The following is a 27,095-nucleotide window of genomic DNA, read 5'->3' on the forward strand; positions in this document are numbered from 1 at the left end:
AAACTTGTCCGAGGCTTATCAAAATTTAGATGTATTTAGATGCTATTTAGTGTCTAGATATATTCAAATTTAGACAAATTTCATACTTCTTCCGATCCAAATTAATAGACTCAACTTTGTCTAGATACTGTGTCTAGACATAGTTGAGTCAATTAATATGAATTGGAGAGAATACATCTTTATGAGACGGGGGAGTAGTTGCGGTGATAGCAGCGTGCACTTTTGTTCCGTTACTTGTATATGTACCAACTCTATATTGTTATTTTTATATGTAACCCTAACCCTAGGAAATAAAAAGAAAATCCTCGCAAAAAAAAAAAACCCTAGTTTAACTCGAAACCCAGGCTAATCAGACGCCGCACCGTAACACACCGGTCTGTCCTCCTCCGCACAAGCCCACCCGACTGGGCTAACCCGAGTTGGCAATACCTTTCGTTCCCAAGTCCGGGGCACCCGCTTCCCTCTAATCTCGCAACCATGGAGGATTCCAAGGGGAGCGGTGGCGGCGATACACCCGGCGCCGGCCCCAACCCTACCCCAAATCAGCCTCCGCCGGCCGCCGCTTCCCGACCGGACGACGACGCCGCTGCGGTTGCTGCGGCGGCGGCCGCCCAGGCCGACGATGAGGCGCGTCGCCCATTCACGGCCCTCAGCCAGGTCGACGCGGACCTCGCCCTGGCGCGCGTCCTCCAGGATCAGGCAAGTGCGACGAGATCTCGCGGCCCCGGCCGTTCCTAGGGTTTCCGAGACGCACGCGGGACTAACATGCCGTTTGGATCGGTGCTGCAGGAGCGGGCGTACATGATGCTGCGGATGAACGGAGGGGGCGGCGGCGAGGGCAGCGATTACGGGAGCTCGGAGGCCGGGAGCTACGAGTACGACGACGACGAGGATGCGGAGGACTACGAGGAGGACCTGGAGCACCACCTCCGCGTCCACCACCACGAGCACCCGGCTGGAGCCGAGGGTGATGGGGACGAGGATGTTGAGGGCGAGGGCCGGGGTGAGGGCGAGGGCGAGGACTCTGGCTCTGAGGAGAGCGAGTACGAGGAGGAGGGGTTCGATGAGGATGAGGAGGTGGAGCCAGAGCTAGACCCTGCGGAGTACGAGGACGATGAGGCTTACGCGCGAGCGCTGCAGGATGCCGAGGAGCGTGAGGTTGCCGCGCGCCTTTTGGCTCTCGCTGGGATCAGCGAGTGTGAGTATGGATGGGTGTTTCTTCAGCTCGCTCCGCATTTTCCTGCGGTTGCTCACATGCACTTCTGGTTTCGCTTTGTAGGGCGAGCGGTGGAGCACGTAGAGGATCACGTGAACGATGCGCAGGTAGTAATTAATTCTTCAGTGGCTTGGATGGAACTTGTTTTTGTCTTCAGAAGTTGGAACCACTGGAGTTTGGATGAAATGAAATTATGCTCTCTACTTAGTTTGTCAATGCTTGTGATGTACACCGTGGCACTTGGTTGTTCCGTTAACGCAGTTGAAGACAAAATATGCCAGTCTGCAGGAGCTAACATGATTAGTGCCAGCATGTATTCATGCTGTCAGTCATTTTGGTTTTGTCAATACCATGTTACTTTACATAAATAGATCGACGTTCTTTTCCATGTTTCTAACATAGACATCAATCTTTTTTAGCATGGTAGCTGCACAGTGCACTCTTATTATCACCTTAATGTGGAAGGAGTTGTTTCTTTAACTTGTCGACATGCTATCTTCATTATTTTTTATAAACTTGTAATGCTCAATAATGGCTAGGGGAAAAATCATTGATGCAATTTAACTATCAACTTGTAACTTCATGATGATAGAAGGCGTTTCAACATCAGTGTGCCCTCTTTTGTCATATTTGCAACCCAAAACTTCAATAATAAATCCTGTCTTGATGTTACAAGTGAGTGGTTATTCCTCTTTCCTTATCCGTTGATTGCTCTTCCTTAGGAAAGTTAAAATCATTTGCCGATATAGCGGTAAAAGCCAAAAGCAGCTAAGAATCTACGTCTACATGCTAGTATGCTATAAGTGGTCAAATATACCTCTTACCATGTTCTCTCCGAGGACTTTGCCATGCCACATCCAATTCCTCCCAACTTCTAAACAGAGACTTATGTCTTTTTTTAGATAGTGGTATTGTGTTTTTGCTTTCTCTTTGAGATCAGCCAAATGTGAACAGAATAAAATTTACAAATCGATATGTTATTGTAAAACACAGGATTCATGGCAGGAGGTTGATCCAGATGAGTACTCTTATGAGGCAAGTTATATTTGTTTTGCTCCTCTGGTGTCTGACCCTGCTCTAAGTTCCAGGATGCAATGCTAATGGTTATAACCGTGGTTTTAGGAACTAGTTGCATTGGGCGAAGTAGTTGGTACAGAAAGCAGAGGTCTCTCTGCTGATACACTTGCTTCCTTACCTTCAGTAACTCACAAGACAAAGGATGTGCAAGATGGCAACACTGAGCAGTACGTGCAAAAAGTTTTAGTATCATAGACTTCCAATAATATATGTTATTTATACATTATATTGAATTTTTGCTAACATACCGTTATTGTGGTAGATGTGTAATTTGCCGCGTGGAATTTGAGGATGGTGAATCTTTGGTTGCACTTCCCTGCAAGCATTCATACCATCCTGAGTGCATAAACCAGTGGCTTCAAATAAATAAGGTACATCACCCCTTTCAACTTGGTTATCTAGAACATGATTATTCCCCATACATAAGCACTGCCTATGGTTTCACGGTATGAAGCATATTAGGCTATCACACGTCCACCTGAAAGGAAAATGTTGGGTTGGGTCATGGTTTATAAAAAATACTCTTTCCGTCCCAAAATATAAGGCACGGTATTTAATGCACAAATTGACCACTAATATATACAAATTCATATGGTTTCAGAATGTATAAATTGTAACGTTGCATTCTTCTTGCAAATCTATTTCATTTCATACTTATTTAAACAAATTCTGCGAACATATTATAAGTACAAATCATAGTCAAAGTTATAAGTCATTGACCAGTGATATTTAAGGGCGCCTTATAGTTACTCTGTTTATAGAGCTATGCCTTGTTGTAGCATAATATCTTCGTAAAGTATTAGACCATCAGTAGCTATCTTTCAGTTTCATGTATTCCATTTACTTCCCCAAGTCAAGTAGAATTTCGTAAGTACTGGCTGCTACTGAAAGAGGTATGTCATAATAATCATAAGTACTACTCCCAATTTGGCTGCAAGAGAGTTCAGGTAGTTGCTAGTGCTAGTTTAAGGGAGTTGCTAGTGCTATTTTAAGCTTTAAGCAGTTATCTAGTCCTGCTTTGGTCGAATAAAGATAGCACATGGAGAGAAGTAAAGCAAGGGGTGACTGCTTTGTTGCGCATGTGAACATTTTCTTGCTCTGTTTGGGCCACAGTTTCTTTAATAACCTCATTGTCTAGAACTGACATTTGTGATTCGGGTAACCAGTCCACATGTTGTAGGTAGATGGCCCAAAAATATGCTAACTACCAGCGCTGAATTATGCATCTTAAATATTGATTCATTTCCTTTATTTACCATTAGAGCTGTGTTATTTACATTTAGACTTGACCTCTACCTACATTTCCCATTCTCGGCTTGGATTATATTTCCATCCGGTCCAGTCTCGTCCCTTCCACATGCTACCTAGCAGCGATGTTGTTTTAATCCAAACGTGCTGCTTATTGGGCTAGCACAGCAGCTACATGGACCCATTGCTTTATACTGTGCCACTATTCACCACTTTCCAATACTGGGCCAGATTCTTTAGTAGAACCTCGGCAGTCAAAGCCCAAAGCAAGGCCTTCCGTAACCTCCATGTTCTTCCTTTTCTTCTGACATCTCAATTCGAAAACGTTTTCCTTACCCCAGCAACTTCTCAGTGTCAGGGCCGGCCCTGAGATATTGGGGGCCCGGTGCAAGGCAAAAAGGATGGGCCCCTTGTATACAAATAGTTATAGAGTTTTTATGTTTCAATATGAGGAGGCCTGAGATAGGACTTTTGCACAGATAGCCTCTCTACATAATTCTATCAAAATTTCAAACACTACGTATGGTCTTACTGCTGACAATACACATTCACTTCAGAAACACATACACAACATTAATCTGTTCTTTTGCCCCTTTTTACAAGCACACATACACTTTCTGGATGACACATTTTAACATTAAAGTAGAAAACATAGACACTAGAAGAATTAGGACATGAAAAAACTGGAAGTTAAAACAAAAACACCTGGAGCAAGGATGAAATTAACTGGTTGTTTTTTGGACTGCCGTCCTGTCTTTTGGCTGCCAAGTGCTACTGCTACCTTGCAGCCGCCCGCTGGGCGCTGGCTGCATGCCTCCTGGCTGCCGCTGCCACCAATCACCTTCCCCCTTGCATTTGATCTCTTTCTCCAACTTTTATCTCTCTCAAGTCTCAAGTGAAGCCTATGGAGAATGAAGGAGAATGCATCAAAACGATCAGATGAACAAAAAAAAGAGACTAATCTATGGGAGATATTTAGGAGGGGAAGACCAAGAAAGGAGGATCTATTGGAAATAACAAATTAGGATGCCCTCCTTCATTAATTCCCTCAGAGCGGTTAAAAATCTTGACAGAAGAGTGGCGCGCCATCATCGGCTGTGATTGGGGAAGAACAAGGAGAGGAGGGCAGGAGTCGAGAGGAGAAGACAATGCGACTGGAGAGACGACCTGAACTGGAATTGATGCGCTATGTTCTGTCCTATTTTCTTTAGCGACATCTACGAGCGCTAATCTGCCAGCAATTGGGCTGATTGAGTTGAATTATTTTTTTCCTAAGCGGCATACATGGACGTACCTGGGTGAGGGCCCCTAGCAGGTTGGGGCCTGGTGCAGCCACACTGGTTGCACCTGCTCAGGGCCGGGCCTGCTCAGTGTCATAAACATGGTTTAAAAAACTGGTCCGGGAGTGAGCTGGTCAAGAGACTGGTTTAATGGTTTGCCAGCCCGACGACCGGCTCTGTAGGTTGGATAGTGACACGAACCATCATATTTCATTTAGGTTTAATCTAATTTTGTAGTTTACTTTGATCGTATATATCATATGTACCTCAATAGTTAAATCACAAAACCAACACAGCCCAATTGGTATTGGGCCTCAAGTGGCGGTAGTGTGCTAGATCTCAAGTTCGATTCCTACGGCCTAAGGGGTAGCAACTTGTTTTGTTTTCTCTGTTTTTTTACTACTGCCATTGGTACTTCTTAAAAACCAAACAAGGGGCAGTCCTGGTTATTGTGGTGGGGCATATCATTGAACAAATGTTTTTAGTAGAAGTAAAAAGATGTAGATTATCTTTGTAAGATCACGTTTACACTAAACAAATAATGAGTCATTAATGTTTTGTTAGCACATAATTTATTTTGTAAGATCATATTGTAATTTTAGTAGGGTAAGAATTAAATAAACATAATAGATGTGTGGTGACCTTTAAATCACATCCAAATAATTGCCTTTAGTAGTCGCCCTTTCTTTAGTAGTAAGGGATCTACACAGTAATTATTTTACTACAATTTAAATGTCATCACAGAGTTATTATGCTTGTTTAATTCTTATCTACTAAAATTGCAATGTAATCTTACAAAATAAATTCTGGCCTGACAAAGCATTATTGCCTCATTATTTGTTTAGGGTGAATGTGATCTTACAAAGATAATCTACGTCTTTTTTATTTCTTCTATTCCTTTCGTCCCAAAAATGAAGCTCAACTTTTTGTAGACACTATATACGGAGTACCTTTTGTATGTAGATAAAGGTGAGCAGCTTTTTTTTTTGGAAGGGGGGAGTACTAAAAACAATTGTTTAATGATATTAGCATCATGATGTATACTTGGTGCTACTTTACTAAAAAAATTGTTTAATGATATTAGCATCATGTTGTATACTTGGTGCTACTTTACTAAAAACTTTTGTTTAATGGTATTAGCATCTTGTTGTATACTTGGTGCTACTTTACTAAAAAATTTGTTTAATGATATTAGCATCATGTTGTATACTTGGTGCTACTTTACTAAAACATTTGTTTAATGATATTAGCATCTTGCTGTATACTTGGTGCTACTTTATTAAAAAGTTTGTTTAATGATATTAGCATCATGTTGTATACTTGGTGCTACTTTACTAAAAACATTTGTTTAATGATATTAGCATCTTGCTGTATACTTTGTTCTATTATTGTTGTATGTATCTTAATTAAAGAGGCAATTGAAGTTGTCTTAATACATGATTTCTAAAATAAGAAATATGCATTTATCTGCTCCTGTTTCCTTACATTTCTGAAAGGGGATTATAGATGCATCATCTGATGTGCTGGTCTCTCAAGTTTTGGGAAGTTGTGACAATGTATCTTTGACTATTTGCAGGTATGTCCTATGTGTAGCGCAGAAGTTTCTACCTCAGAAAGCAAGCAGGCGTGACCAGCATGTGTAATGTTAAAAAAAAGCATCAGAAACTTGTCCAAATTTGCGCAAGGACAAGGAAATTAGCCCATATGTTTTTAGTCTTCAGGCCTCTCTCCTAGCCCTTTCTTTGCCTTGCCGCAATGCTGTGTATTTCCTTGCTGTTTTATGATCCACAGGTGTACACTAGTTATATTATATTGTGGACAATTCTTTCGCTCCTTCTGTATGATTATAATTGCATTAATGTACTGGACATCCTGAGATATAACATTAATGTATGCAAATTAATGGTGCAATCTGGATAATATATTGGAATATTTATTATTGCCAATTAAAAACTTATCACTAATGAATATCTGAAAAGATATGGATAATAAAGATTCTCTAAAGATTGTGCAGAAATTAATAACTTCCAAATATTAGAACTAAAAGATATGAAAAAATAATGTTATAAATGTGAAATTAATGCCCTCCATCGTATATAAATACTCCCACCCGCCACCCCCGTTCAAATCAATCAGAATTCAACCCAGTCTCAGAATTCAACCCAGTCAGTGCCAGTCTCGAAAACGCAACCCAACCGCCAAAATCCCAGTCTCGAAAACGCAAACCAACACCCCCAAAATCCCCGGAGACGTTGATGGCCCATTCTGGAGGCCCACCAAGCATGGGAGGTGCGCGGGAAAACCAAGCCACCCCCACGCCCATCTCCCAGTTCGAGCGCGCCCTCGCTCGCTTCACCGTGCCGCAGAGCAACAACCGCCTACCTCGTGCCCCGCTTGTCTCCGCGCCGCTACGTGCGGTGATACTGCAGCGCACCGATCCTGCCACCCTCAACGCTTATCGCCTCAGAATTGGCAGCGGAGAACTATCGGTCGGAAGGCAGGTCGGCTATGTTGTCGGCAACTCTAGCCGCACCAGATGGCCTGCACCTACCGGCCTCGGCACGAGCAACGGAGCCATGCAGCATGGACATGCCGCTGGCCGACAAAACACGCTTCCCCCTCTTCCGGGAAATGGAGCTGTGCCGCGTGGACAGCCCGCGGGTCCTTACGCTGGTCGCCACAACCCGCTTCTCGCGGGCAATGGAGTGGTGCCGCGTGGACAGCTAATCGGCCTCAACCCCAGCCTCTACAACGCGCTTCGGCAGCTCGCAGGCATTGGAGCTGCGTTGCTTGGACATCAGACTGGTTGTAACATCGCTAGCCACCAAGGGTGCACGCTCTTTCCGGGCCCCGCCAACGCGGCGCTTCGCGGAGGGCCGGCCAACCTCGGCGCTGGCACGCTGCACAACATGAACTCCGGATGGGGAGACGGACCTGGCACCTTTGCCGTCGGGGAGTCTTCGAGGGCGAGCGCCAGACGACGTGCCACCCAAGTAGCGGCGTGGTTCTCCAGGCCGCCAAACATGGCACGCGCGACCACCCTCGCAGGTAACCAGCGACGCACCGCCGTACCCACAGCAGAGTCTTCGAGCGCAGGCGCGGCGCGTGGCGCCGCCCGGGTGCCGACAACATGGGCGGACCTAGCTAGGGCGCGCAACATGGAAAGGATCAACGCGCAATATGTTAGGGCTCGTGCGGAGGCCCTCGCTGGTAACCACCAATCCATTCTCAATCTCTACCACCACCAATACATACATGAGCTCCTCCATCTTTAAAATTAACCAACTATGTTTTCATTTTTACACAGCTAATCGCCGGAGGCTAGGTGACGGTGGCAACAATCCAGGTGGTGGCAACAACACCCAGCCAGGAGCCATCTGAGTAGCCAAGCAGCCATCAACATCGATAATAATTTACTAGTTTTTTCTACCATAATAAGTTGCTCAATTTGTTTACCTGTTTGTATCTTGAACTCTTAAATTCCTGTTGTATCCTTTTATTATTTTGAACCTTATGTTGTATCATGTTGTGGTTGTGAACCTTGGTGGTGAATTTTATTTTGATATATGCAACTTGTATTGTATTTGCTTATAATTATGAAAAATGTATTGTTATTTTTATGATTAAGAAACTTGCGATGTACTTTGTTACTATTATGAAACTTGTGATGTATTTTATGAAAGAGTACAACCAAATCCCATTCTTGTTGATTGGTAGCCTGCAATCAATTTTATGCGCAAAGCACCCCGCTGAGCATTTTGTCGATTTGCCTTTTTATTTAATGTTAAATGCGCTGACCAACCATGCACTACTACACTCGATCTCACACTAAGAGGGCCCCATCTGTCCACCGCCTGTCGCCCGCTGCTGCTTCCCGTTGCATGCCAAAATTTCCCAGCAAAACACACCCCTAGCTGGCCGACTTGGAAATATTCCCTAGAGATCACAACAGTAATAAATTTATTACCATATGTTCATGATAAATGTTTATAATCTATGATAGAATTGTGTTAAGCGAAATCTCTAATACTTGTGTGGTTTGTAAATAACACCGTGTCTCTAGTAAGCCTCTACGAGACTAGTTCTTTGGTTAATAATGGGTAAGGTTTCGTAATCATAGACATGTGTTGTCAATTAAGAATGGAATCATGTCATTAGAAGAATGACATGATGGTCAAGACCTAGCTAAGCGAAGCAGTTAGATTGTGTCAATGTTTAAATTGATGTAGCAATCAAATGTGAGATATAGCAATCCTTAGACCATGTGATTACGCTACTTCATAGTACCGGAAAAATACTTCGAGGGCATCAAACGTTACTTTGTAATTGGGTGATCATAAAGACGTCTTTGGTTATCTCATAACTTACTTGTAGGATAGTATGTATCAAGAGTGAGATTTGTCCATCCGCATAACGGATAGATATACTCAGGGAGCGCTTAGGTAGCGCACATTCTATATCACTTGCAATCATGTGACTAATGTGTTAGACACAAGTGAATGATGTGTTATGGTACGAGTAAAGAATACTTGCTGCAAACGAGATAGAACTAAGTATGTTGATACCGACGATCGAATCTCGGGAAAGTAAAATATCGCGAGACAAAGGGAATGGAATATGGAATTGTTTGAATCCTCAACATTGTGGTTCAACCGATAAAGATATCCGTTGAATGTGTGGGAATCATTACGGAGATCCAGGTCCCGCTATTGATTATTGATCGAAGAGATGTCTCGATCATGTCCGCTGAGTCTCAAACCCGTAATATCACACACTTAACGTTTAACATCACTATTGTAGCAATGGGATATTAATAACGGTGAGACCGAATACTACTAGAGTCTCGGATGGGATACCGGACATCGCGAGAAGCTTCGGAATGATCCGGAGAATAAAATTGATATATGCAAGTTGATTTTAGGGTTCTGAAAAATATCAGATTTTCAGGTATCGTATCAAGGATCTTCTAGAAGGTTTTGGGAGTCCCAAAGTGGGACCTACTTGTTCCGGAGGAACCAGATGAGCTGGCTGGGTGGTGCATGATACGTCTCCAACGTATCTATAATTTCTGATGTTCCATGCTTATATTATACCAATTGCTACATGTTTTATATACACTTTATATCATTTTTATGCATTTTCCGGGACTAACCTATTAACAACATGCCGAAGTGCCAGTTCCTGTTTTCTGCTGTTTTTGGTTCCAGAAAATTACTTTTGCAAATATTCTCGGAATTGCACGAAACAAAAGGCCAAGTCCCTATTTTTCCAGCACCGTCACAGAGTCCGAAGGAGAGACGAAGAGGAGCCACGAGGTGGCCACCTCACCTGGCGGCACGGCCCCACCTCCTGCCGCACCAGCCTATGGGGTGGGCCCCTCGGGCGTCCACCAACATCGCCCTTTCGCCTATATAATCCTCCCGACGTGAAAAACCTAAGGAGATCGATCATATTCCAGAAGAACTCCCGGAGCGCCGCCGCCATCGAAACCTAGTTTCGGGGGTCAGAAGGTCCTGTTCCGGCACCCTGCCGGGACGGGGATTGACCCCCGGAGCCTTCTCCATCGACGCCACCGCCTCCATCATGCTCCGTGAGTAGTTCCCCCATGGACTACGGGTTCTAGCAGTAGCTAGTTGGTACTCTCTCTCCCATGTACTTCAATACAATGATCTCATGAGCTGCCTTACATGATTGAGATCCATCTGATATAATCGGTGTTGTGTTTGTTGGGATCCGATGAATTGTTATATTATGATCAGTCTATCTATAAAGTTTGTGAAGTTATTGTTGCTACAATCTTGTTGTGTTTAATGCTTGTCACTAGTGCACGAGTGGCATGATCTTAGATTTGAGCTCTATAATTATTGCTTAGATTGTATCTACAAGTTGTTTGCACATGTCTCTGTCCGAAACCCGAGGCCCCAGAGTGACAATAACTGGGATAACCGGAGGGGAAGGTTTAGATATGAGGATCACATGTTTTCACTAAGTGCTAATACTTTGCTCCGGTGCTCTATTAAAAGGAGTACCTTAATTACCAGTAGATTCCCTTGAGGCCCCGCTGCAAACGGCTGGTAGGACAAAAGATGTTGTGCAAGTTTCTCATTGCGAGCACGTATGACTATATGTGGAAAACATGCCTACGTATAATTAATAGACTGGATGTTCTGTCTTAATGCTATTTCAATCCTATCAATTGCCCAACTGTAATTTGTTCACCCAACACTTGTTATTGGAGAGTTACCACTAGTGTAGATAGCTGGGAACCCCGGTCCATCTGTCATCATCAAATACTCACTCGGTCCTATATGTCATTGAAAGTAGTATCAACTATTTTCTGGTACCATCACCTCTGTGTTACTGTTACTACTGTTGTGTTACTGTTACTATTGCTCTCATATTACTGCTGCTTTCACATCATCCCTGTTACTAGTGCTTTTCTAGGTGCAGCTGAATTGACAACTCAGTTGTTAAGGCTTATAAGTATTCTTTGTCTCCCCTTGTGTCGAATCAATAAATTTGGGTTTTACTTCCCTCGAAGACTGTTGCGATCCCCTATACTTGTGGGTCATCAAGACTATTTTCTGGCGCCGTTGCCGGGGAGCATAGCTCTACTGATAAGTTCACCTGGGGAGTACACTCTACCTCTCTCTCTGTTTTTATTTTATTTTGTTTTGTTTAGTTTACTTTTGTCTAGTTTATTTGTGCTTAGTTTATTTCTATCTAGTATTATTTTGCTTAGTTTACTTTTGTCTAGTTTGTTTTTGTCTTGTTTTATTTTTCTTATATACCCAAAAATCCATAAAAATTTGAAAAACCGAAAAATTAAAAACTGTTGTTATGGAAGAACCCACAACTCTGTATGGAGCTTATAGAATTATATATGAATTATAGAGAATCAAGAAAGGGTAAAGTCATGAGTGCCGTGTTAGAAAAATTGAATACAATTGCTAAAATCTTGCTTAAACGCCATGATATAAATTGTTGCTCTGAACAGGATACTAAACACCTTAAATTCCAATGTGGCTTTAGTAAAGAAGTTTTAATTGCGAACTATCATTGGAATAACTATATTCATCTTGGATTTGAAGAAGTAGAACAATTTGTTTTATTTATGGGAGCTTCTGAAATAGAATCCTTCATGTCTAAAAATTATGAAACCTGTGTTGCTTGTAATGATCTTAAAGATTATGTCTCTTCTATCCTTGATTATTGCATAGAACATTACAACAATAATTCTTATATCATTGATTATAAAGAGAGACTCATTCATGCACAAGAATGCACTCACAATTTGCAGGAATCTGTGGAAGAAGAAATTGCTGAACCAGAAAGCTCATTAGATGAAAAAGAGGAGGAGAGTGATGAACAAAAGGAGGAAGAATGGATGAGCTACCCATGCCTACCTTCCAATGAGAGTAACTCTTTATCTCTTAAACTATTTGATTGTCCTCCATGATTACCAAAGGAGGATGAATGTTATATTCCTGTGGATTCTCTTGAAATATTCCCTATGAGTAAAACTTGTAAAATGATTATCCTACTGTTATTTATGATAATCCATGCTATTTCGAAAAATGTTATGATAATCCTTTATTTGTGGCTGATATCGAAATGCATGGTACTAAAGAGTTTTGCTTAGCAAATGTTTATGATAAAGCTCTAGATGATGGTCCTATGTTACTTGATAATATTAATTGTACTACTAATGAAAATGGGATTGGAGAGGTCTTACTTTTATCTAGGAGTCCCATATCTCTTGAGAATGATCAATCATCTTGTTATAGATTTTTAAAAAGTGGGTTTGATAGTTTTGACCCCACTATTTTTGAGCTTGATAAAAATTATGTGTTTGTAGATCATGAAAAGCATGATGTATGTGATAGTTATATTGTTGAGTTTGTTCATGATGCTACTGGAAATTATTATGAGAGAGGAAAATATGGTTGTAGAAATTTTCATGGTACTAAAACACCTCTCTACATGCTGAAAATTTTGAAGTTACTCGTGTTTTATCTTCCTATGCTTGTCACTTTGTTCTTCATGAATTTATTTGTGTACAAGATTCCTATGCATAGGAAGTGGATTAGGCTTAAATGTGTTTTTAATTTGCTTCTTGATGCTCCTTTTGCTTCATTTTCTATTTTCATGTGAGCATCATTAAAATCTTCTGCGCCTAGCTGAAAGGCGTTAAAGAAAAGCGCTTATGGGAGACAACCCATTATTTTATTTTTGCAATTTTTCTTTTTTGTTTTGAGTCAAGGTGCTTGTTACTTCCGTAGCAATACCTTTGTATCTTTATTTTCTTGCATTTTTGTGCCAAGTAAAGTCTCTAATAGAAAGTTGATACTAGATTTGGATTTCTGCGCAGAAACAGATTTTTAGCTGTCACGGTTTTGAGCTTTTCTCTCTGCAGAAAAATGGAAACATTCTGAAAAAATCCATGCGTTATCCTCAGATATGTACGCAACTTTTATTAGTTTTGAGTTTTCTGATTTGAGCAACGGAAGTACCTCTGAAAAATTCATGTTTACTGGCTGTTCTGTTTTTGACAGATTCTGTCTCTGTTTTTTGCATTGTCTCTTGTGGACTTTAAGTAAGGCTTTCTAGACGTGGAGAACTGTAGCTAATGTTTTATTGAGTTCTTGCAATGTGTCACTACAGAACTTAAGTGGATTAAAGTTTTTTTGAGAACTAACCCCTCTAATGAAGTTTATGAGAAGTTTGATGTGGCAGAAGTTTTCAAGGGTCAAGAGAGAAGGGTGATATAATGTGATCAAGAAGAGTGAAGAGCCTAAGCTTGGGGATGCCCCCGTGTGTCACCCAAGCATATTTCAAGAAGACTCAAGCGTCTAAGCTTGGGGATGCCCAAGGCATCCCCTTCTTCATCAACAACTTATCAGGTCATCTCTAGTGAAACTATATTTTAATTCTTTCACATCTTATGCGCTTTACTTGGAGCGTCTGTGTGCTTTTATTTTTGTTTGTGTTTGAATAAATTCGGATCCTAGCAATCCTTGTGTGGGAGAGAGACACGCTCCGCTTTTTCATATGAACACTTTTGTTCTTCGTTTTTATTTAATATTCATGGCGAAAGCTGAAAGCCTCAGCATTTATTTTTCATGGCGAAAGCTGAAAGCCTCAACACTTATTGTTTATGTTTATGGCGAAAGCTGAAAGCCGCAGCACTTATTGTTATTTGGTTGGAAACAGAAAATGCTTCATGTGGTAGTTGGTATATTGTCTTGAATAATTTGATACTTGGCAATTGTTTTGAGCTCTCAAGTAGATCATGTTTAAGCTCTTGCTTCATGTAATTTAAACCTATTAGTGGAGAACTACCGTAGAGCTTGTTGAAATTTGGTTTGCATGATTGGTCTCTCTAAGGTCTAGATATTTTACGGTATAAGTGTTTGAGCAACAAGGAAGACAGTGTAGAGTCTTATAATGCTTGCAATATGTTCTTATGTAAGTTTTGCTGTACCGGTTTATACTTGTGTTTGCTTCAAACAACCTTGCTAGCCAAAGCCTTGTACTGAGACCGCCTCTAGCCCTGGCCGCGCCGACCTATGGTGTGGGCCCCTCGTGCCGCCTCTTGACCTGCCCTTCCGCCTACAAATAGCCTCCGTCGCGAAACCCCCAGTACCGAGAGCCACGATACGGAAAACCTTGCCGAGACGCCGCCGCCGCCAATCCCCTCGGGGGATTCCGGAGATCTCCTCCGGCACCTCGCCGGAGAGGGGATTCATCTCCCGGAGGACTCTTCACCGCCATGGTCGCCTCCGGAGTGATGAGTGAGTAGTTCACCCCTGGACTATGGGTCCATAGCGGTAGCTAGATGGTTGTCTTCTCCTCATTGTGCTTCATTGTTGGATCTTGTGAGCTGCCTAACATGATCAAGATCATCTATCCGTAATTCTATATGTTGTGTTTGTCGGGATCCGATGGATAGAGAATACTATGTTATGTTAATTATCAAGTTATTACCTATGTGTTGTTTATGATCTTGCATGCTCTCCGTTATTAGTAGAGGCTGGCCAAGTTTTTGCTCTTAACTCCAAGAGGGAGTATTTATGCTCGATAGTGGGTTCATGCCTCCATTGATATCTGGGACAGTGACAGAAAGTTCTAAGGTTGTGGATGTGTTGTTGCCACTAGGGATAAAACATTGATGCTATGTCCGAGGATGTAGTTGTTGATTACATTACGCACCATACTTAATGCAATTGTCTGTTGTTAGCAACTTAATACTGGAAGGGGTTCGGATGATAACTCTGAAGGTGGACTTTTTAGGCATAGATGCATGCTTGGATGGCGGTCTATGTACTTTGTCGTAATGCCCAATTAAATCTCACTATACTTATCATGACATGTATGTGCATTGTTATGCCCTCTCTATTTGTCAATTGCCCGACTGTAATTTGTTCACCCAACATGCTTTTATCTTATGGGAGAGACACCTCTAGTGAACTGTGGACCCCGGTCCATTCTTTTATACTTGAAATACAAATCTCTTTGCAATACTTGTTTTACTTGTTTTCTTGCAAACAATCATCTTCCACACAATACGGTTAATCCTTTGTTACAGCAAGCCGGTGAGATTGACAACCTCACTTGTTTCGTTGGGGCAAAGTACTTTGGTTGTGTTGTGCAGGTTCCACGTTGGCGCCGGAATCCCTGGTGTTGCGCCGCACTACATCCCGCCGCCATCAACCTTCAACGTGCTTCTTGGCTCCTCCTGGTTCGATAAACCTTGGTTTCTTTACGAGGGAAAACTTGCTGCTTGTACGCATCATACCTTCCTCTTGGGGTTCCCAACGAACGTGTGAGTTACACGCCATCAAGCTCTTTTTCCGGCGCCGTTGCCGGGGAGATCAAGACACGCTGCAAGGGGAGTCTCCACTTCCCAATCTCTTTACTTTGTTTTTGTCTTGCTTTATTTTATTTACTACTTTGTTTGCTGCATTATATCAAAACACAAAAAAATTAGTTGCTAGCTTTATTTTATTTACTGTCTTGCACTCTATATCAAAAACACAAAAAAATTAGTTACTTGCATTTACTTTACTTGATTCATCATGTTTCCTTTTAATTTTACCACAAAAGACATACCGGTAGGACGTGGGTCTATAGTTGGGAGAAATAATATAGAAGAATTTTTCAATCATGTTAGTACTATTGAAGATTTTGAAGATAGACACTTAGTAGAACTTGCACCTACTCGTGAAATTGCTGCTGCTTTGCTTTAGTTCGCATGTTGGAAACTAAATTTGTTAATCTCAATCCTATAATCCAACACATGTTTCTTACACTCGGTGATATGGAAGAAGGGGAAAAGAAAGATTTTGTTTTAGAAACCCTTCTTAGAGAATTTGGTGGTCTAGCAAGAGAGGCTAGAAAGGTCTTTGCTAAATTTAATATGCTTGGTTCTCATACTAATTTTGTTGGTCTCCTTGAAAAAATGGACATGGATAGAATAAGGTACACTAATAATATTAATGATGGTGGGGAGATCAAAGCACCAATACCATGTAAACTCCTAGCTATGAATGATGCACTAGAAAATAACTATGCTTGGCTTGTTCCTGAAAATTTGTTCGATGAGAGTAGCAAGCCCAAGACTAATGAAAAGGGAGACGCTGAAACTTATGTATCCAATATACTATGCTTGGTTGAGAAAACTCCAAACCCCGCTGTAGATGCACCACCCTTTGATAATACTTGATATGCACTTTCTGCGCCTAGCTGAAAGGCGTTAAAGAAAAGCGCTTATGGGAGACAACCCATGTTTTTACTACAGTATTTTTGTTTTATATTTGAGTCTTGGAAGTTGTTTACTACTGTAGCAACCTCTCCTTATCTTAGTTTTATGTTTGTTGTGCCAAGTAAAGTCTTTGATAGTAAAGTGAATACTAGATTTGGATTACTGCGCAGAAACAGATTTCTTTGCTATCACGAATCTGGGTCTAATTCTCTGTAGGTAACTCAGAAAATGAAGCCAATTTACGTGAGTGATCCTCAGATATGTACGCAACTTTCATTCAATTTGGGCATTTTCATTTGAGCAAGTCTAGTGCCATTTTAAAATTCGTCTTTACGAACTGTTCTGTTTTGACAGATTCTACCTTTTATTTCGCATTGCCTCTTTTGCTATGTTGGATGAATTTCTTTGATCCATTAATGTCCAGTAGCTTTATGCAATGTCCAGAAGTGTAAAGAATGATTGTGTCACCTCTGAACATGTTAATTTTATTGTGCACTAACCCTCTAATGAGTTGTTTCGAGTTTGGTGTGGAGGAAGTTTTCAAGGATCAAGAGAGCAGTATGATACAATATGATCAAGGAGAGTGAAAGCTCTAAGCTTGGGGATGCCCCGGTGGTTCACCCCTGCATATTCTAAGAAGACTCAAGCGTCTAAGCTTGGGGATGCCCAAGACATCCCCTTCTTCATCGACAACATTATCAGGTTCCTCCCCTGAAACTATATTTTTATTCCGTCACATCTTATGCACTTTGCTTGGAGCGTCGGTTTGTTTTTGTTTTTTGTTTTGTTTGAATAAAATGGATCCTAGCATTCACTCGTATGGGAGAGAGACATGCTCCGCTGTAGCATATGGACAAGTATGTCCTTAGGCTTTACTCATAATATTCATGGCGAAGTTTCTTCTTCGTTAAATTGTTATATGGTTGGAATTGGAAAATGATACATGTAGTATTTGCTATAATATCTTGGATAATGTGATACTTGGCAATTGTTGTGCTCATGTTTAAGCTCTTGCATCATATACTTTGCACCCATTAATGAAGAAACACCTAGAGCTTGCTAATTTGGTTTGCATATTTGGTTTCTCTAAAGTCTAGATAATATCTAGTATTGAGTTTTGAACAACAAGGAAGACGGTGTAGAGTCTTATAATGTTTACAATATGTCTTTTATGTGAGTTTTGCTGCACCGTTCATCCTTGTGTTTGTTTCAAATAACCTTGCTAGCCTAAACCTTGTATCGAGAGGGAATACTTCTCATGCATCCAAAATCCTTGAGCCAACCACTATGCCATTTGTGTCCACCATACCTACCTACTACATGGTATTTCTCCGCCATTCCAAAGTAAATTGCTTGAGTGCTACCTTTAAAATTCCATCATTCGCCTTTGCAATATATAGCTCATGGGACAAAATAGCCTTAAAAACTATTGTGGTATTGAATATGTACTTATGCACTTTATCTCTTATTAAGTTGCTTGTTGTGCGATAACCATGTTTCTGGGGACGCCATCAACTATTCTTTGTTGAATATCATGTGAGTTGCTATGCATGTCCGTCTTGTCCGAAGTAAGAGAGATCTACCACCTTAATGGTTGGAGCATGCATATTGTTAGAGAAGAACATTGGGCCGCTAACTAAAGCCATGAATCATGGTGGAAGTTTCAGTTTTGGACATATATCCTCAATCTCATATGAGAATAATAATTGTTGCTACATGCTTATGCATTAAAGAGGAGTCCATTATCTATTGTCCATGTTGTCCCGGTATGGATGTCTAAGTTGAGAATAATCAAAAGCGAGAAATCCAAATGCGAGCTTTCTCCTTAGACCTTTGTACAGGCGGCATGGAGGTACCCCATTGTGACACTTGGTTAAAACATGTGTATTGCGATGATCCGGTAGTCCAAGCTAATTAGGACAAGGTGCGGGCACTACTAGTACACTATGCATGAGGCTTGCAACTTGTAAGATATAATTTACATAACTCATATGCTTTATTACTACCGTTGACAAAATTGTTTCATGTTTTCAAAATAAAAGCTCTAGCACAAATATAGCAATCGATGCTTTCCTCTTTGAAGGACCATTCTTTTACTTTTATGTTGAGTCAGTTCACCTATCTCTCTCCACCTCAAGAAGCAAACACTTGTGTGAACTGTGCATTGATTCCTACATACTTGCATATTGCACTTGTTATATTACTCTATGTTGACAATTATCCATGAGATATATATGTTACAAGTTGAAAGCAACCGCTGAAACTTAATCTTCCTTTGTGTTGCTTCAATACCTTTATTTTGATTTATTGCTTTATGAGTTAACTCTTATGCAAGACTTATTGATGCTTGTCTTGAAGTACTATTCATGAAAAGTCTTTGCTTTATGATTCACTTGTTTACTCATGTCATTACCATTGTTTTGATCGCTGCATTCATTACATATGTTTACAAATAGTATGATCAAGGTTATGATGGCATGTCACTTCAGAAATTATCTTTGTTATCGTTTTACCTCGCTCGGGACGAGCGGAACTAAGCTTGGGGATGCTGATACGTCTCCGACGTATCGATAATTTCTTATGTTCCATGCCACATTATTGATGATATCTACATGTTTTATGCACACTTTATGTCATATTCGTGCATTTTCTGGAACTAACCTATTAACAAGATGCCGAAGAGCCAGCTTCGTTGTTTTCCGTTGTTTTTGGTTTCGTAAATCCTAGTAACGAAATATTCTCGGAATTGGACGAAATCAACGCCCGGGGTCCTATTTTGCCACGAAGCTTCCGGAAGACCGAAGGAGAGTCGAAGTGGGGCCACGAGGTGGCGACACCACGGGCGGCGCGGCCCGGGCCCCGGCCGCGCCGACCTATGGTGTGGGCCCCTCATGCCGCCTCTTGACCTGCCCTTCCGCCTACAAATAGCCTCCGTCGCGAAACCCCCAGTACCGAGAGCCACGATACGGAAAACCTTACCGAGACGCCGCCGCCGCCAATCCCATCTCGGGGGATTCTCGGAGATCTCCTCCGGCACCCTGCCGGGAGAGGGATTCATCTCCCGGAGGACTCTTCACCGCCATGGTCGCCTCCGGAGTGATGAGTGAGTAGTTCACCCCTGGACTATGGGTCCATAGCAGTAGCTAGATGGTTGTCTTCTCCTCATTGTGCTTCATTGTTGGATCTTGTGAGCTGCCTAACATGATCAAGATCATCTATCCGTAATTCTATATGTTGTGTTTGTCGGGATCCGATGGATAGAGAATACTATGTTATGTTAATTATCAAGTTATTACCTATGTGTTGTTTATGATCTTGCATGCTCTCCGTTATTAGTAGAGGCTCGGCCAAGTTTTTTCTCTTAACTCCAAGAGGGAGTATTTATGCTCGATAGTGGGTTCATGCCTCCATTGATATCCGGGACGATGTGACGGAAAGTTCTAAGGTTGTGGATGTGCTTGTTGCCACTAGGGATAAAACATTGATGCTATGTCCGAGGATGTAGTTGTTGATTACATTACGCACCATACTTAATGCAATTGTCTGTTGTTAGCAACTTAATACCGGAAGGGGTTCGGATGATAACCTCGAAGGTGGACTTTTTAGGCATAGATGCATGCTGGATGGTGGTCTATGTACTTTGTCGTAATGCCCAATTAAATCTCACTATACTTATCATGACATGTATGTGCATTGTTATGCCCTCTCTATTTGTCAATTGCCCGACTGTAATTTGTTCACCCAACATGCTTTTATCTTATGGGAGAGACACCTCTAGTGAACTTGTGGACCCCGGTCCATTCTTTTATACTTGAAATACAAATCTGCTTGCAATAATTGTTTTACTTGTTTTCTTGCAAATAATCATCTTCCACACAATACGGTTAATCCTTTGTTACGAGCAAGCCGATGAGATTGACAACCTCACCTGTTTCGTTGGGGCAAAGTACTTTGGTTGTGTTGTGCAGGTTCCACGTTGGCGCCGGAATCCCTGGTGTTGCGCCGCACTACATCCCGCCGCCATCAACCTTCAACGTGCTTCTTGGCTCCTCCTGGTTCGATAAACCTTGGTTTCTTTCTGAGGGAAAACTTGCTGCTGTGCGCATCATACCTTCCTCTTGGGGTTTCCAACGAACGTGTGAGTTACACGCCATCAAAGCCTCAGCATTTATTTTTCATGGCGAAAGCTGAAAGCCTCAACACTTATTGTTTATGTTTATGGCGAAAGCTGAAAGCCGCAGCACTTATTGTTATTTGGTTGGAAACAGAAAATGCTTCATGTGGTAGTTGGTATATTGTCTTGAATAATTTGATACTTGGCAATTGTTTTGAGCTCTCAAGTAGATCATGTTTAAGCTCTTGCTTCATGTAATTTAAACCTATTAGTGGAGAACTACCGTAGAGCTTGTTGAAATTTGGTTTGCATGATTGGTCTCTCTAAGGTCTAGATATTTTCTGGTATAAGTGTTTGAGCAACAAGGAAGACAGTGTAGAGTCTTATAATGCTTGCAATATGTTCTTATGTAAGTTTTGCTGTACCGGTTTATACTTGTGTTTGCTTCAAACAACCTTGCTAGCCAAAGCCTTGTACTGTGAGGGAATGCTTCTCGTGCATCCAAAACCTTGAGCCAAAACCTATGCTATTTGTGTCCACCATAACTACCTACTATGTGGTATTTTTCTGCCATTCCGAGTAAATACTTCATGTGCTAACTTTAAACAATTCAAAACTTTATTACTCCTTATTTGTGTCAATGTTTTATAGCTCATGAGAAAATATGTGGTGTTTTATCTTTCAATCTTGTTGGGCAGACTTTCACCAATGGACTAGTGGCATATACATCCGCTTATCCAATAATTTTGCAAAAAGAACTGGCAACAGGGTGCCCAGCCCCAATTAATTAACTTTCATTAATAATTCTCTTCACATGTTTTGCCCTGATTTATCAGTAAGCAACTTAATTTTGCAAATAGACACTCCTCCATGGTATGTGAATGTTGGAAGGCACCTGAGGATTCGGTTAGCCATGGCTTGTGTAAGAAAAAGGTTGGGAGGAGTGTCATCTATAAATAAAACTAAAATACATGTGTAAACAAAAGAGAAGAGTGATGATCTACCTTGCTGGTAGAGATAACGTCCTTCATGGGAGCCGCTCTTTGAAAGTCTGTTTGACAAGGGGGTTAGAGTGCCCACTACCATTCGTTGATAACAACAAGCACCTCTCAAAACTTTATTTTTATGCTCTCTATATGATTTCAAAACTTGAAAAGCTCTAGCACATGATTTAATCCCTGCTTCCCTCTGCGAAGGGCCTTTCTTTTACTTTATGTTGAGTCAGTTTACCTACTTCTTTCTATCTTAGAAGCAAACACTTGTGTCAACTGTGTGCATTGATTCTTACATGCTTGCTTATTGCACTTACTATATTACTTTGTGTTGACAATTATCCATGAGATATGCATGTTGAAGTTGAAAGCAATTGCTGAAACTTAAATCTTCCTTTGTGTTGCTTCAAAACCTCTTATTAAGAATCTATTGCTTTATGAGTTAACTCTTATGCAAGACTTTTTGATGCTTGTCTTGAAAGTACTATTCATGAAAAGTTTTTGCTATATGATTCAGTTGTTTAGTCATTATCTTTTTGTTAGCAAACTATAGACCATTGCTTTGAGTCACTTCATTCATCTCATATGCTTTACAATAGTGTTGATCAAGATTATGTTGGTAGCATGTCACTTCAGAAATTATTCTTTTTATCGTTTACCTACTCGAGGGCGAGTAGGAACTAAGCTTGGGGATGCTTGATACGTCTCCAACGTATCTATAATTTCTGATGTTCCATGCTTATATTATACCAATTGCTGCATATTTTATATACACTTTATATCATTTTTATGCATTTTCTGGGACTAACCTATTAACAAGATGCCGAAGTGCCAGTTCCTGTTTTCTGCTGTTTTTGGTTCCAGAAAATTACTTCTGCGAATATTCTCGGAATTGCATGAAACAAAAGGCCAAGTCCCTATTTTTCCAGCACCGTCACGGAGTCCGAAGGAGAGACGAAGAGGAGCCACGAGGTGGCCACCTCACCTGGCGGCGCGGCCCCACCTCCTGCCGCGCCAGCCTATGGGGTGGGCCCCTCGGGCGTCCACCGACATCGCCCTTTCGCCTATATAATCCTCCCGACGTGAAAACCCTAAGGAGATCGATCATATTCCAGAAGAACTCCCGAAGCGCCGCCGCCATCGAATCCTAGTTTCGGGGGTCAGAAGGTCCTGTTCCGGCACCCTGCCGGGACGGGGATTGACCCCCGGAGCCTTCTCCATCGACGCCACCGCCTCCATCATGCTCCGTGAGTAGTTCCCCCATGGACTACGGGTTCTAACAGTAGCTAGTTCGTACTCTCTCTCCCATGTACTTCAATACAATGATCTCATGAGCTGTCTTACATGATTGAGATCCATCTGATGTAATCGGTGTTGTGTTTGTTGGGATCCGATGAATTGTTACATTATGATCAGCCTATCTATAAAGTTTGTGAAGTTATTGTTGCTGCAATCTTGTTGTGTTTAATGCTTGTCACTAGTGCACGCTGGCATGATCTTAGATTTGAGCTCTATAATTATTGCTTAGATTGTATCTACAAGTTGTTTGCACATGTCTCTGTCCGGAACCCGAGGCCCCAGAGTGACAATAACTGGGATAACCGGAGGGGAAGGTTTAGATATGAGGATCACATGTTTTCACTAAGTGCTAATACTTTGCTCCGGTGCTCTATTAAAAGGAGTACCTTAATTACCAGTAGATTCCCTTGAGGCCCCGCTGCAAACGGGCTGGTAGGACAAAAGATGTTGTGCAAGTTTCTCATTGCGAGCACGTATGACTATATATGGAAAACATGCCTACGTATAATTAATAGACTGGATGTTCTGTCTTAATGCTATTACAATCCTATCAATTGCCCAACTGTAATTTGTTCACCCAACACTTGTTATTGGAGAGTTACTACTAGTGTAGATAGCTGAGAACCCCGGCCCATCTGTAATCATCAAATACTCACTCGGTCCTATATGTCATTGGAAGTAGTATCAAATATTTTCTGGTGCCATCACCTCTGTGTTACTGTTACTGCTGCTGTGTTACTGTTACTATTGCTCTCATATTACTGCTGCTTTCACATCACCCCTGTTACTAGTGCTTTTCCAGGTGCAGCTGAATTGACAACTCAGTTGTTAAGGCTTATAAGTATTCTTTGTCTCCCCTTGTGTCGAATCAATAAATTTGGGTTTTACTTCCCTCGAAAACTGTTGCGATCCCTATACTTGTGGGTCATCAGTGCAACAGGCCCACTTGAGCTTAGCACCCTTGGCCGACTCCTCAGCCTATATAAAGAGAAAGGGGAGGGCTATGTCGTTGCACACCATACACTAGCTACCACCCCCATCTCCTCCTCCGCAGATTGGCGAAGCCTTGCCAGAGTTCTCCACCATAGACTCCATCGTTGTTGCGCTATTGACATGTAGATCCTACCTATAGTTACTAGATCAAAAATGAGGATACGTTGTTGTGTTGCACGTGTGCATAACTCGGAGGCTCCGCTCGTTGCGGTGCTGATCGGATTGGATCACTACTTGGAAATCGTTTATAGGTAGAAATGGATTATGTGGCGCATTTAAAAAGATGTGTTCCACAATATTTTTCTGTGGCGCATAAAAAATGGTCCATAGAATTGTTGGAATTATGTGGTGCATACAATAATATACGACACAAAATTCAGGCACATTTTTGTGGATTTTTAAATTCTTGATTTTTTAAAATTAGATTTTTAAAATGTTAGAATTTTTAAATCTTTTACAAATTTTGAACTTCTAGGATTTTTATAAAATTAGGTTTTTTAAAATTTCTATTTTTTAAATATTTTTTTATCTTTAGATTCTTTTGATTTTTTGAATTCTTAATTTTAGATTTGTTTGAAATTTTAGAATTTTTAAAATCTTTGAACTTCTAGGATTTTTTTAAATATCTAATTTGTTTAATTTATTTTTTCTAGGTATTTTTTAGTTTTTTGAATTTTGATATTTTTAATTTTTTTTGGATTTTTTAAGTTCGTTTCTAATTTTTGAACATGAATATTTTTTTTATATTTGTCTAAATTTTAGGTTTTAAAAATTTCTAAACATTTTGAATTTCTCGATTTTTTCAAATTTTAAATTATTTCTGAAATTTTCAGTGTTTTGTTTGGATTTTTTAGATTTTTTGGATTTCTGAATTTCCTTTTGATATTTTTGGGTTAAAAGGGTTGATATGATACTAATATCAATAAGAAATTTATTAGCATAAATGTAGCTTAATTAAATAGAACTCAAAAGTTAAGTTTGCTTGGGTTGGAGCAATTTAAGGATGGGTGACCTAGTGGGAAGTCATCATTTTAATATCATTTGTCATATTTGGCAGTGTTGGTAGATGTTCAAAAAATTCAAATATTTGGTTTTTAAAGATTATTTCATATTTCATATTTATTTTTTTATTTTGTTTTTGATTTTTTGATTTTTTTGAGAATTCTGTGGCGCATATTGAGTTGGTGCGCCACAGAAATGTGAGAATTTTTTGGCGCATGTAGATATGCTGTTTCCTACTGGTGAATCGTGGAGGAAACGACTACATCGACTGTGTTAAATATGCTTCCGCTGTGCACTTCTGTGTTTAATTCACTTAAATATAGGTATAGTAATCAGAATGCTTTATTTCATAGAGAGCTTCCTAAGTGCATTCTTTAGATATTCGGTTTGAATCAAGCCCAATATTCTATTTTGCCTATCCCTATGTATTTCCACTCCAAACACAAAGGAAGCATCCCCCATATACTTATTGTCAATTTTAGATGACAACTGATTTGACTTTCCACTGGGTTTCAAATTCATTTGATGCAATAAAAATCTTATCAACATAAAGATATAAAAGAAAAAAACATTAATTTCCTTCTATTTTAGAATATATAATGTGCTCAACTTCTATCATGAAAAATCATACGATGTGATGACATTATCAAACGATTTTCCTCGAGTCTTCCTTAAGGTTATTTTTTAAATTTAATTTACAGACCATCCTTTCATTGCCCTTTCCAACATAGCCATATAGTTGGATCATATATATTTCCCCATCTTAAGTTCTATCACAGGAAGCGGAGAGTTGTCATTCTGAATGCGGGTAGGCCACGTTGTCGGAACTCTAGGCACACCACTTATGTACGCCGTAGATGGCCTACGCCTACCGGCCTCGGCACAGGCAATAGAGCCATGCCACGTTGACATGCCGTCCGCCTCAACGCCGGCCAGCAAACGCTCTTCCACTTGTTGTGGGCAATGGATCTGCGCTGCATGGACAGCCTGCTGGCACTAATGCCGATCGCCACAACGGGTTTCTCGCGGGCAATGCAGTTTTGCCATGCAGACAAGCAATCGGCCTCGACCCGGCCTCTACAATGCACTTTGGCAGGTCGCAGGTACCGGAGCCGCGCTCCTTGGACATCCGATTGGCTTCAACATCGTTATCTACCAAGGGCGCATGTTCCTTATAGGCGCCGCGTTGGCGGCGCTTCGCGGAGGGCTGGCCAGCCTCGGCGCTGGCACGCTGCACAACATGAATTTTAGATTAGGAGACGAACCTCACACCTTTGCTATCTAGGAGTCTTCGAGGGAAGGCATCGCACGAGGAGCCGCCCTAGCAGCGGCATGGTTCCCCAGGCCACCAAACATTGCGCGTGCGGCGGCCCTTGCAAGTAACCAGTGACACACCACCATACCCACAAGTGAATCTTCGAGCATAGGCGTGGTGCCGCCCGGGTGCCGGTAGGATGGGCGGCCCTTGCTATGGTGCACAACATGGCAATGCGAAACATGCAGTATGACAGGGCTCGTGCGGAGGCCCTCGCTGGTAACCATCCACCGGTCTAATAAATTACATACCACACATCAAAGAACCTAATAGAGATGAAGATGGAATATTGCTCATTAACTTCCTTTCTCGGATTTTTTATCACACATTTCCTCACCGTGTTCAATTCACTTCAATATAGGTATAGTAATCAGAATGCTTTATTTCATAGAGAGTTTCCTAAGTGTATTATTTAGATATTCCGTTTGAATCAGGTCCAATATTCTATTTTGTCTATCCCTATGTATTTCCACTCCCAACACGTAGGAAGCATCCCCCATATACTTCTTGTCAAATTTAGATGACAACCATATTTGACTTGCAACGGGGTTTCGAATTCATTTGATGCAATAAAAATGTTTTCAACATAAAGAGATAAATGGAAAAAACATTTCCTTCTATTTTAGCATATATACAGTGATCAACTTCTATCATGTAACATCATACGATGTGATGACATTATCAAATTTTTTTTCCTCAAGTCTTCCTTAAGGTCCTATATTTATTTGTTTAATTTACAGAGCATCTTTTCATTTCCCTTTTCAACAGAGCTATATACTTGGATCATATACATTT

At 41.0% G+C, this 27,095-nt stretch overlaps 1 protein-coding gene across 1 annotated transcript; it reads left to right on the forward strand.

Moving 5' to 3' along the window:
- Positions 1 to 386: 386 nt before the first annotated feature.
- On the forward strand, positions 387 to 6,650 carry LOC124652242 (E3 ubiquitin ligase BIG BROTHER-related-like). The gene is made up of 7 exons (XM_047191263.1): positions 387 to 699; positions 790 to 1,198; positions 1,280 to 1,323; positions 2,210 to 2,251; positions 2,339 to 2,460; positions 2,556 to 2,664; positions 6,398 to 6,650. Exons 1-7 carry the CDS (start codon positions 478 to 480, stop codon positions 6,449 to 6,451), a joined length of 1,002 nt encoding a protein of 333 aa, XP_047047219.1. The 5' UTR covers positions 387 to 477; the 3' UTR covers positions 6,452 to 6,650.
- Positions 6,651 to 27,095: the final 20,445 nt, after the last annotated feature.

This window comes from Lolium rigidum, chromosome 5 (genome assembly GCF_022539505.1).
Source record: "Lolium rigidum isolate FL_2022 chromosome 5, APGP_CSIRO_Lrig_0.1, whole genome shotgun sequence".
Classification (NCBI taxonomy): Eukaryota; Viridiplantae; Streptophyta; class Magnoliopsida; order Poales; family Poaceae; genus Lolium; species Lolium rigidum.

Bases quoted from the DNA above. Each gene is read 5' to 3' on its own strand.
- LOC124652242 (XM_047191263.1), top strand. From the start codon at position 478: ATGGAGGATTCCAAGGGGAGCGGTGGCGGCGATACACCCGGCGCCGGC. The intron at 1,199-1,279 runs GTGAGTATGGAT...TTCGCTTTGTAG, and splicing joins TCTCGCTGGGATCAGCGAGT to GGCGAGCGGTGGAGCACGTA. The intron at 2,665-6,397 runs GTACATCACCCC...GACTATTTGCAG, and splicing joins AGTGGCTTCAAATAAATAAG to GTATGTCCTATGTGTAGCGC.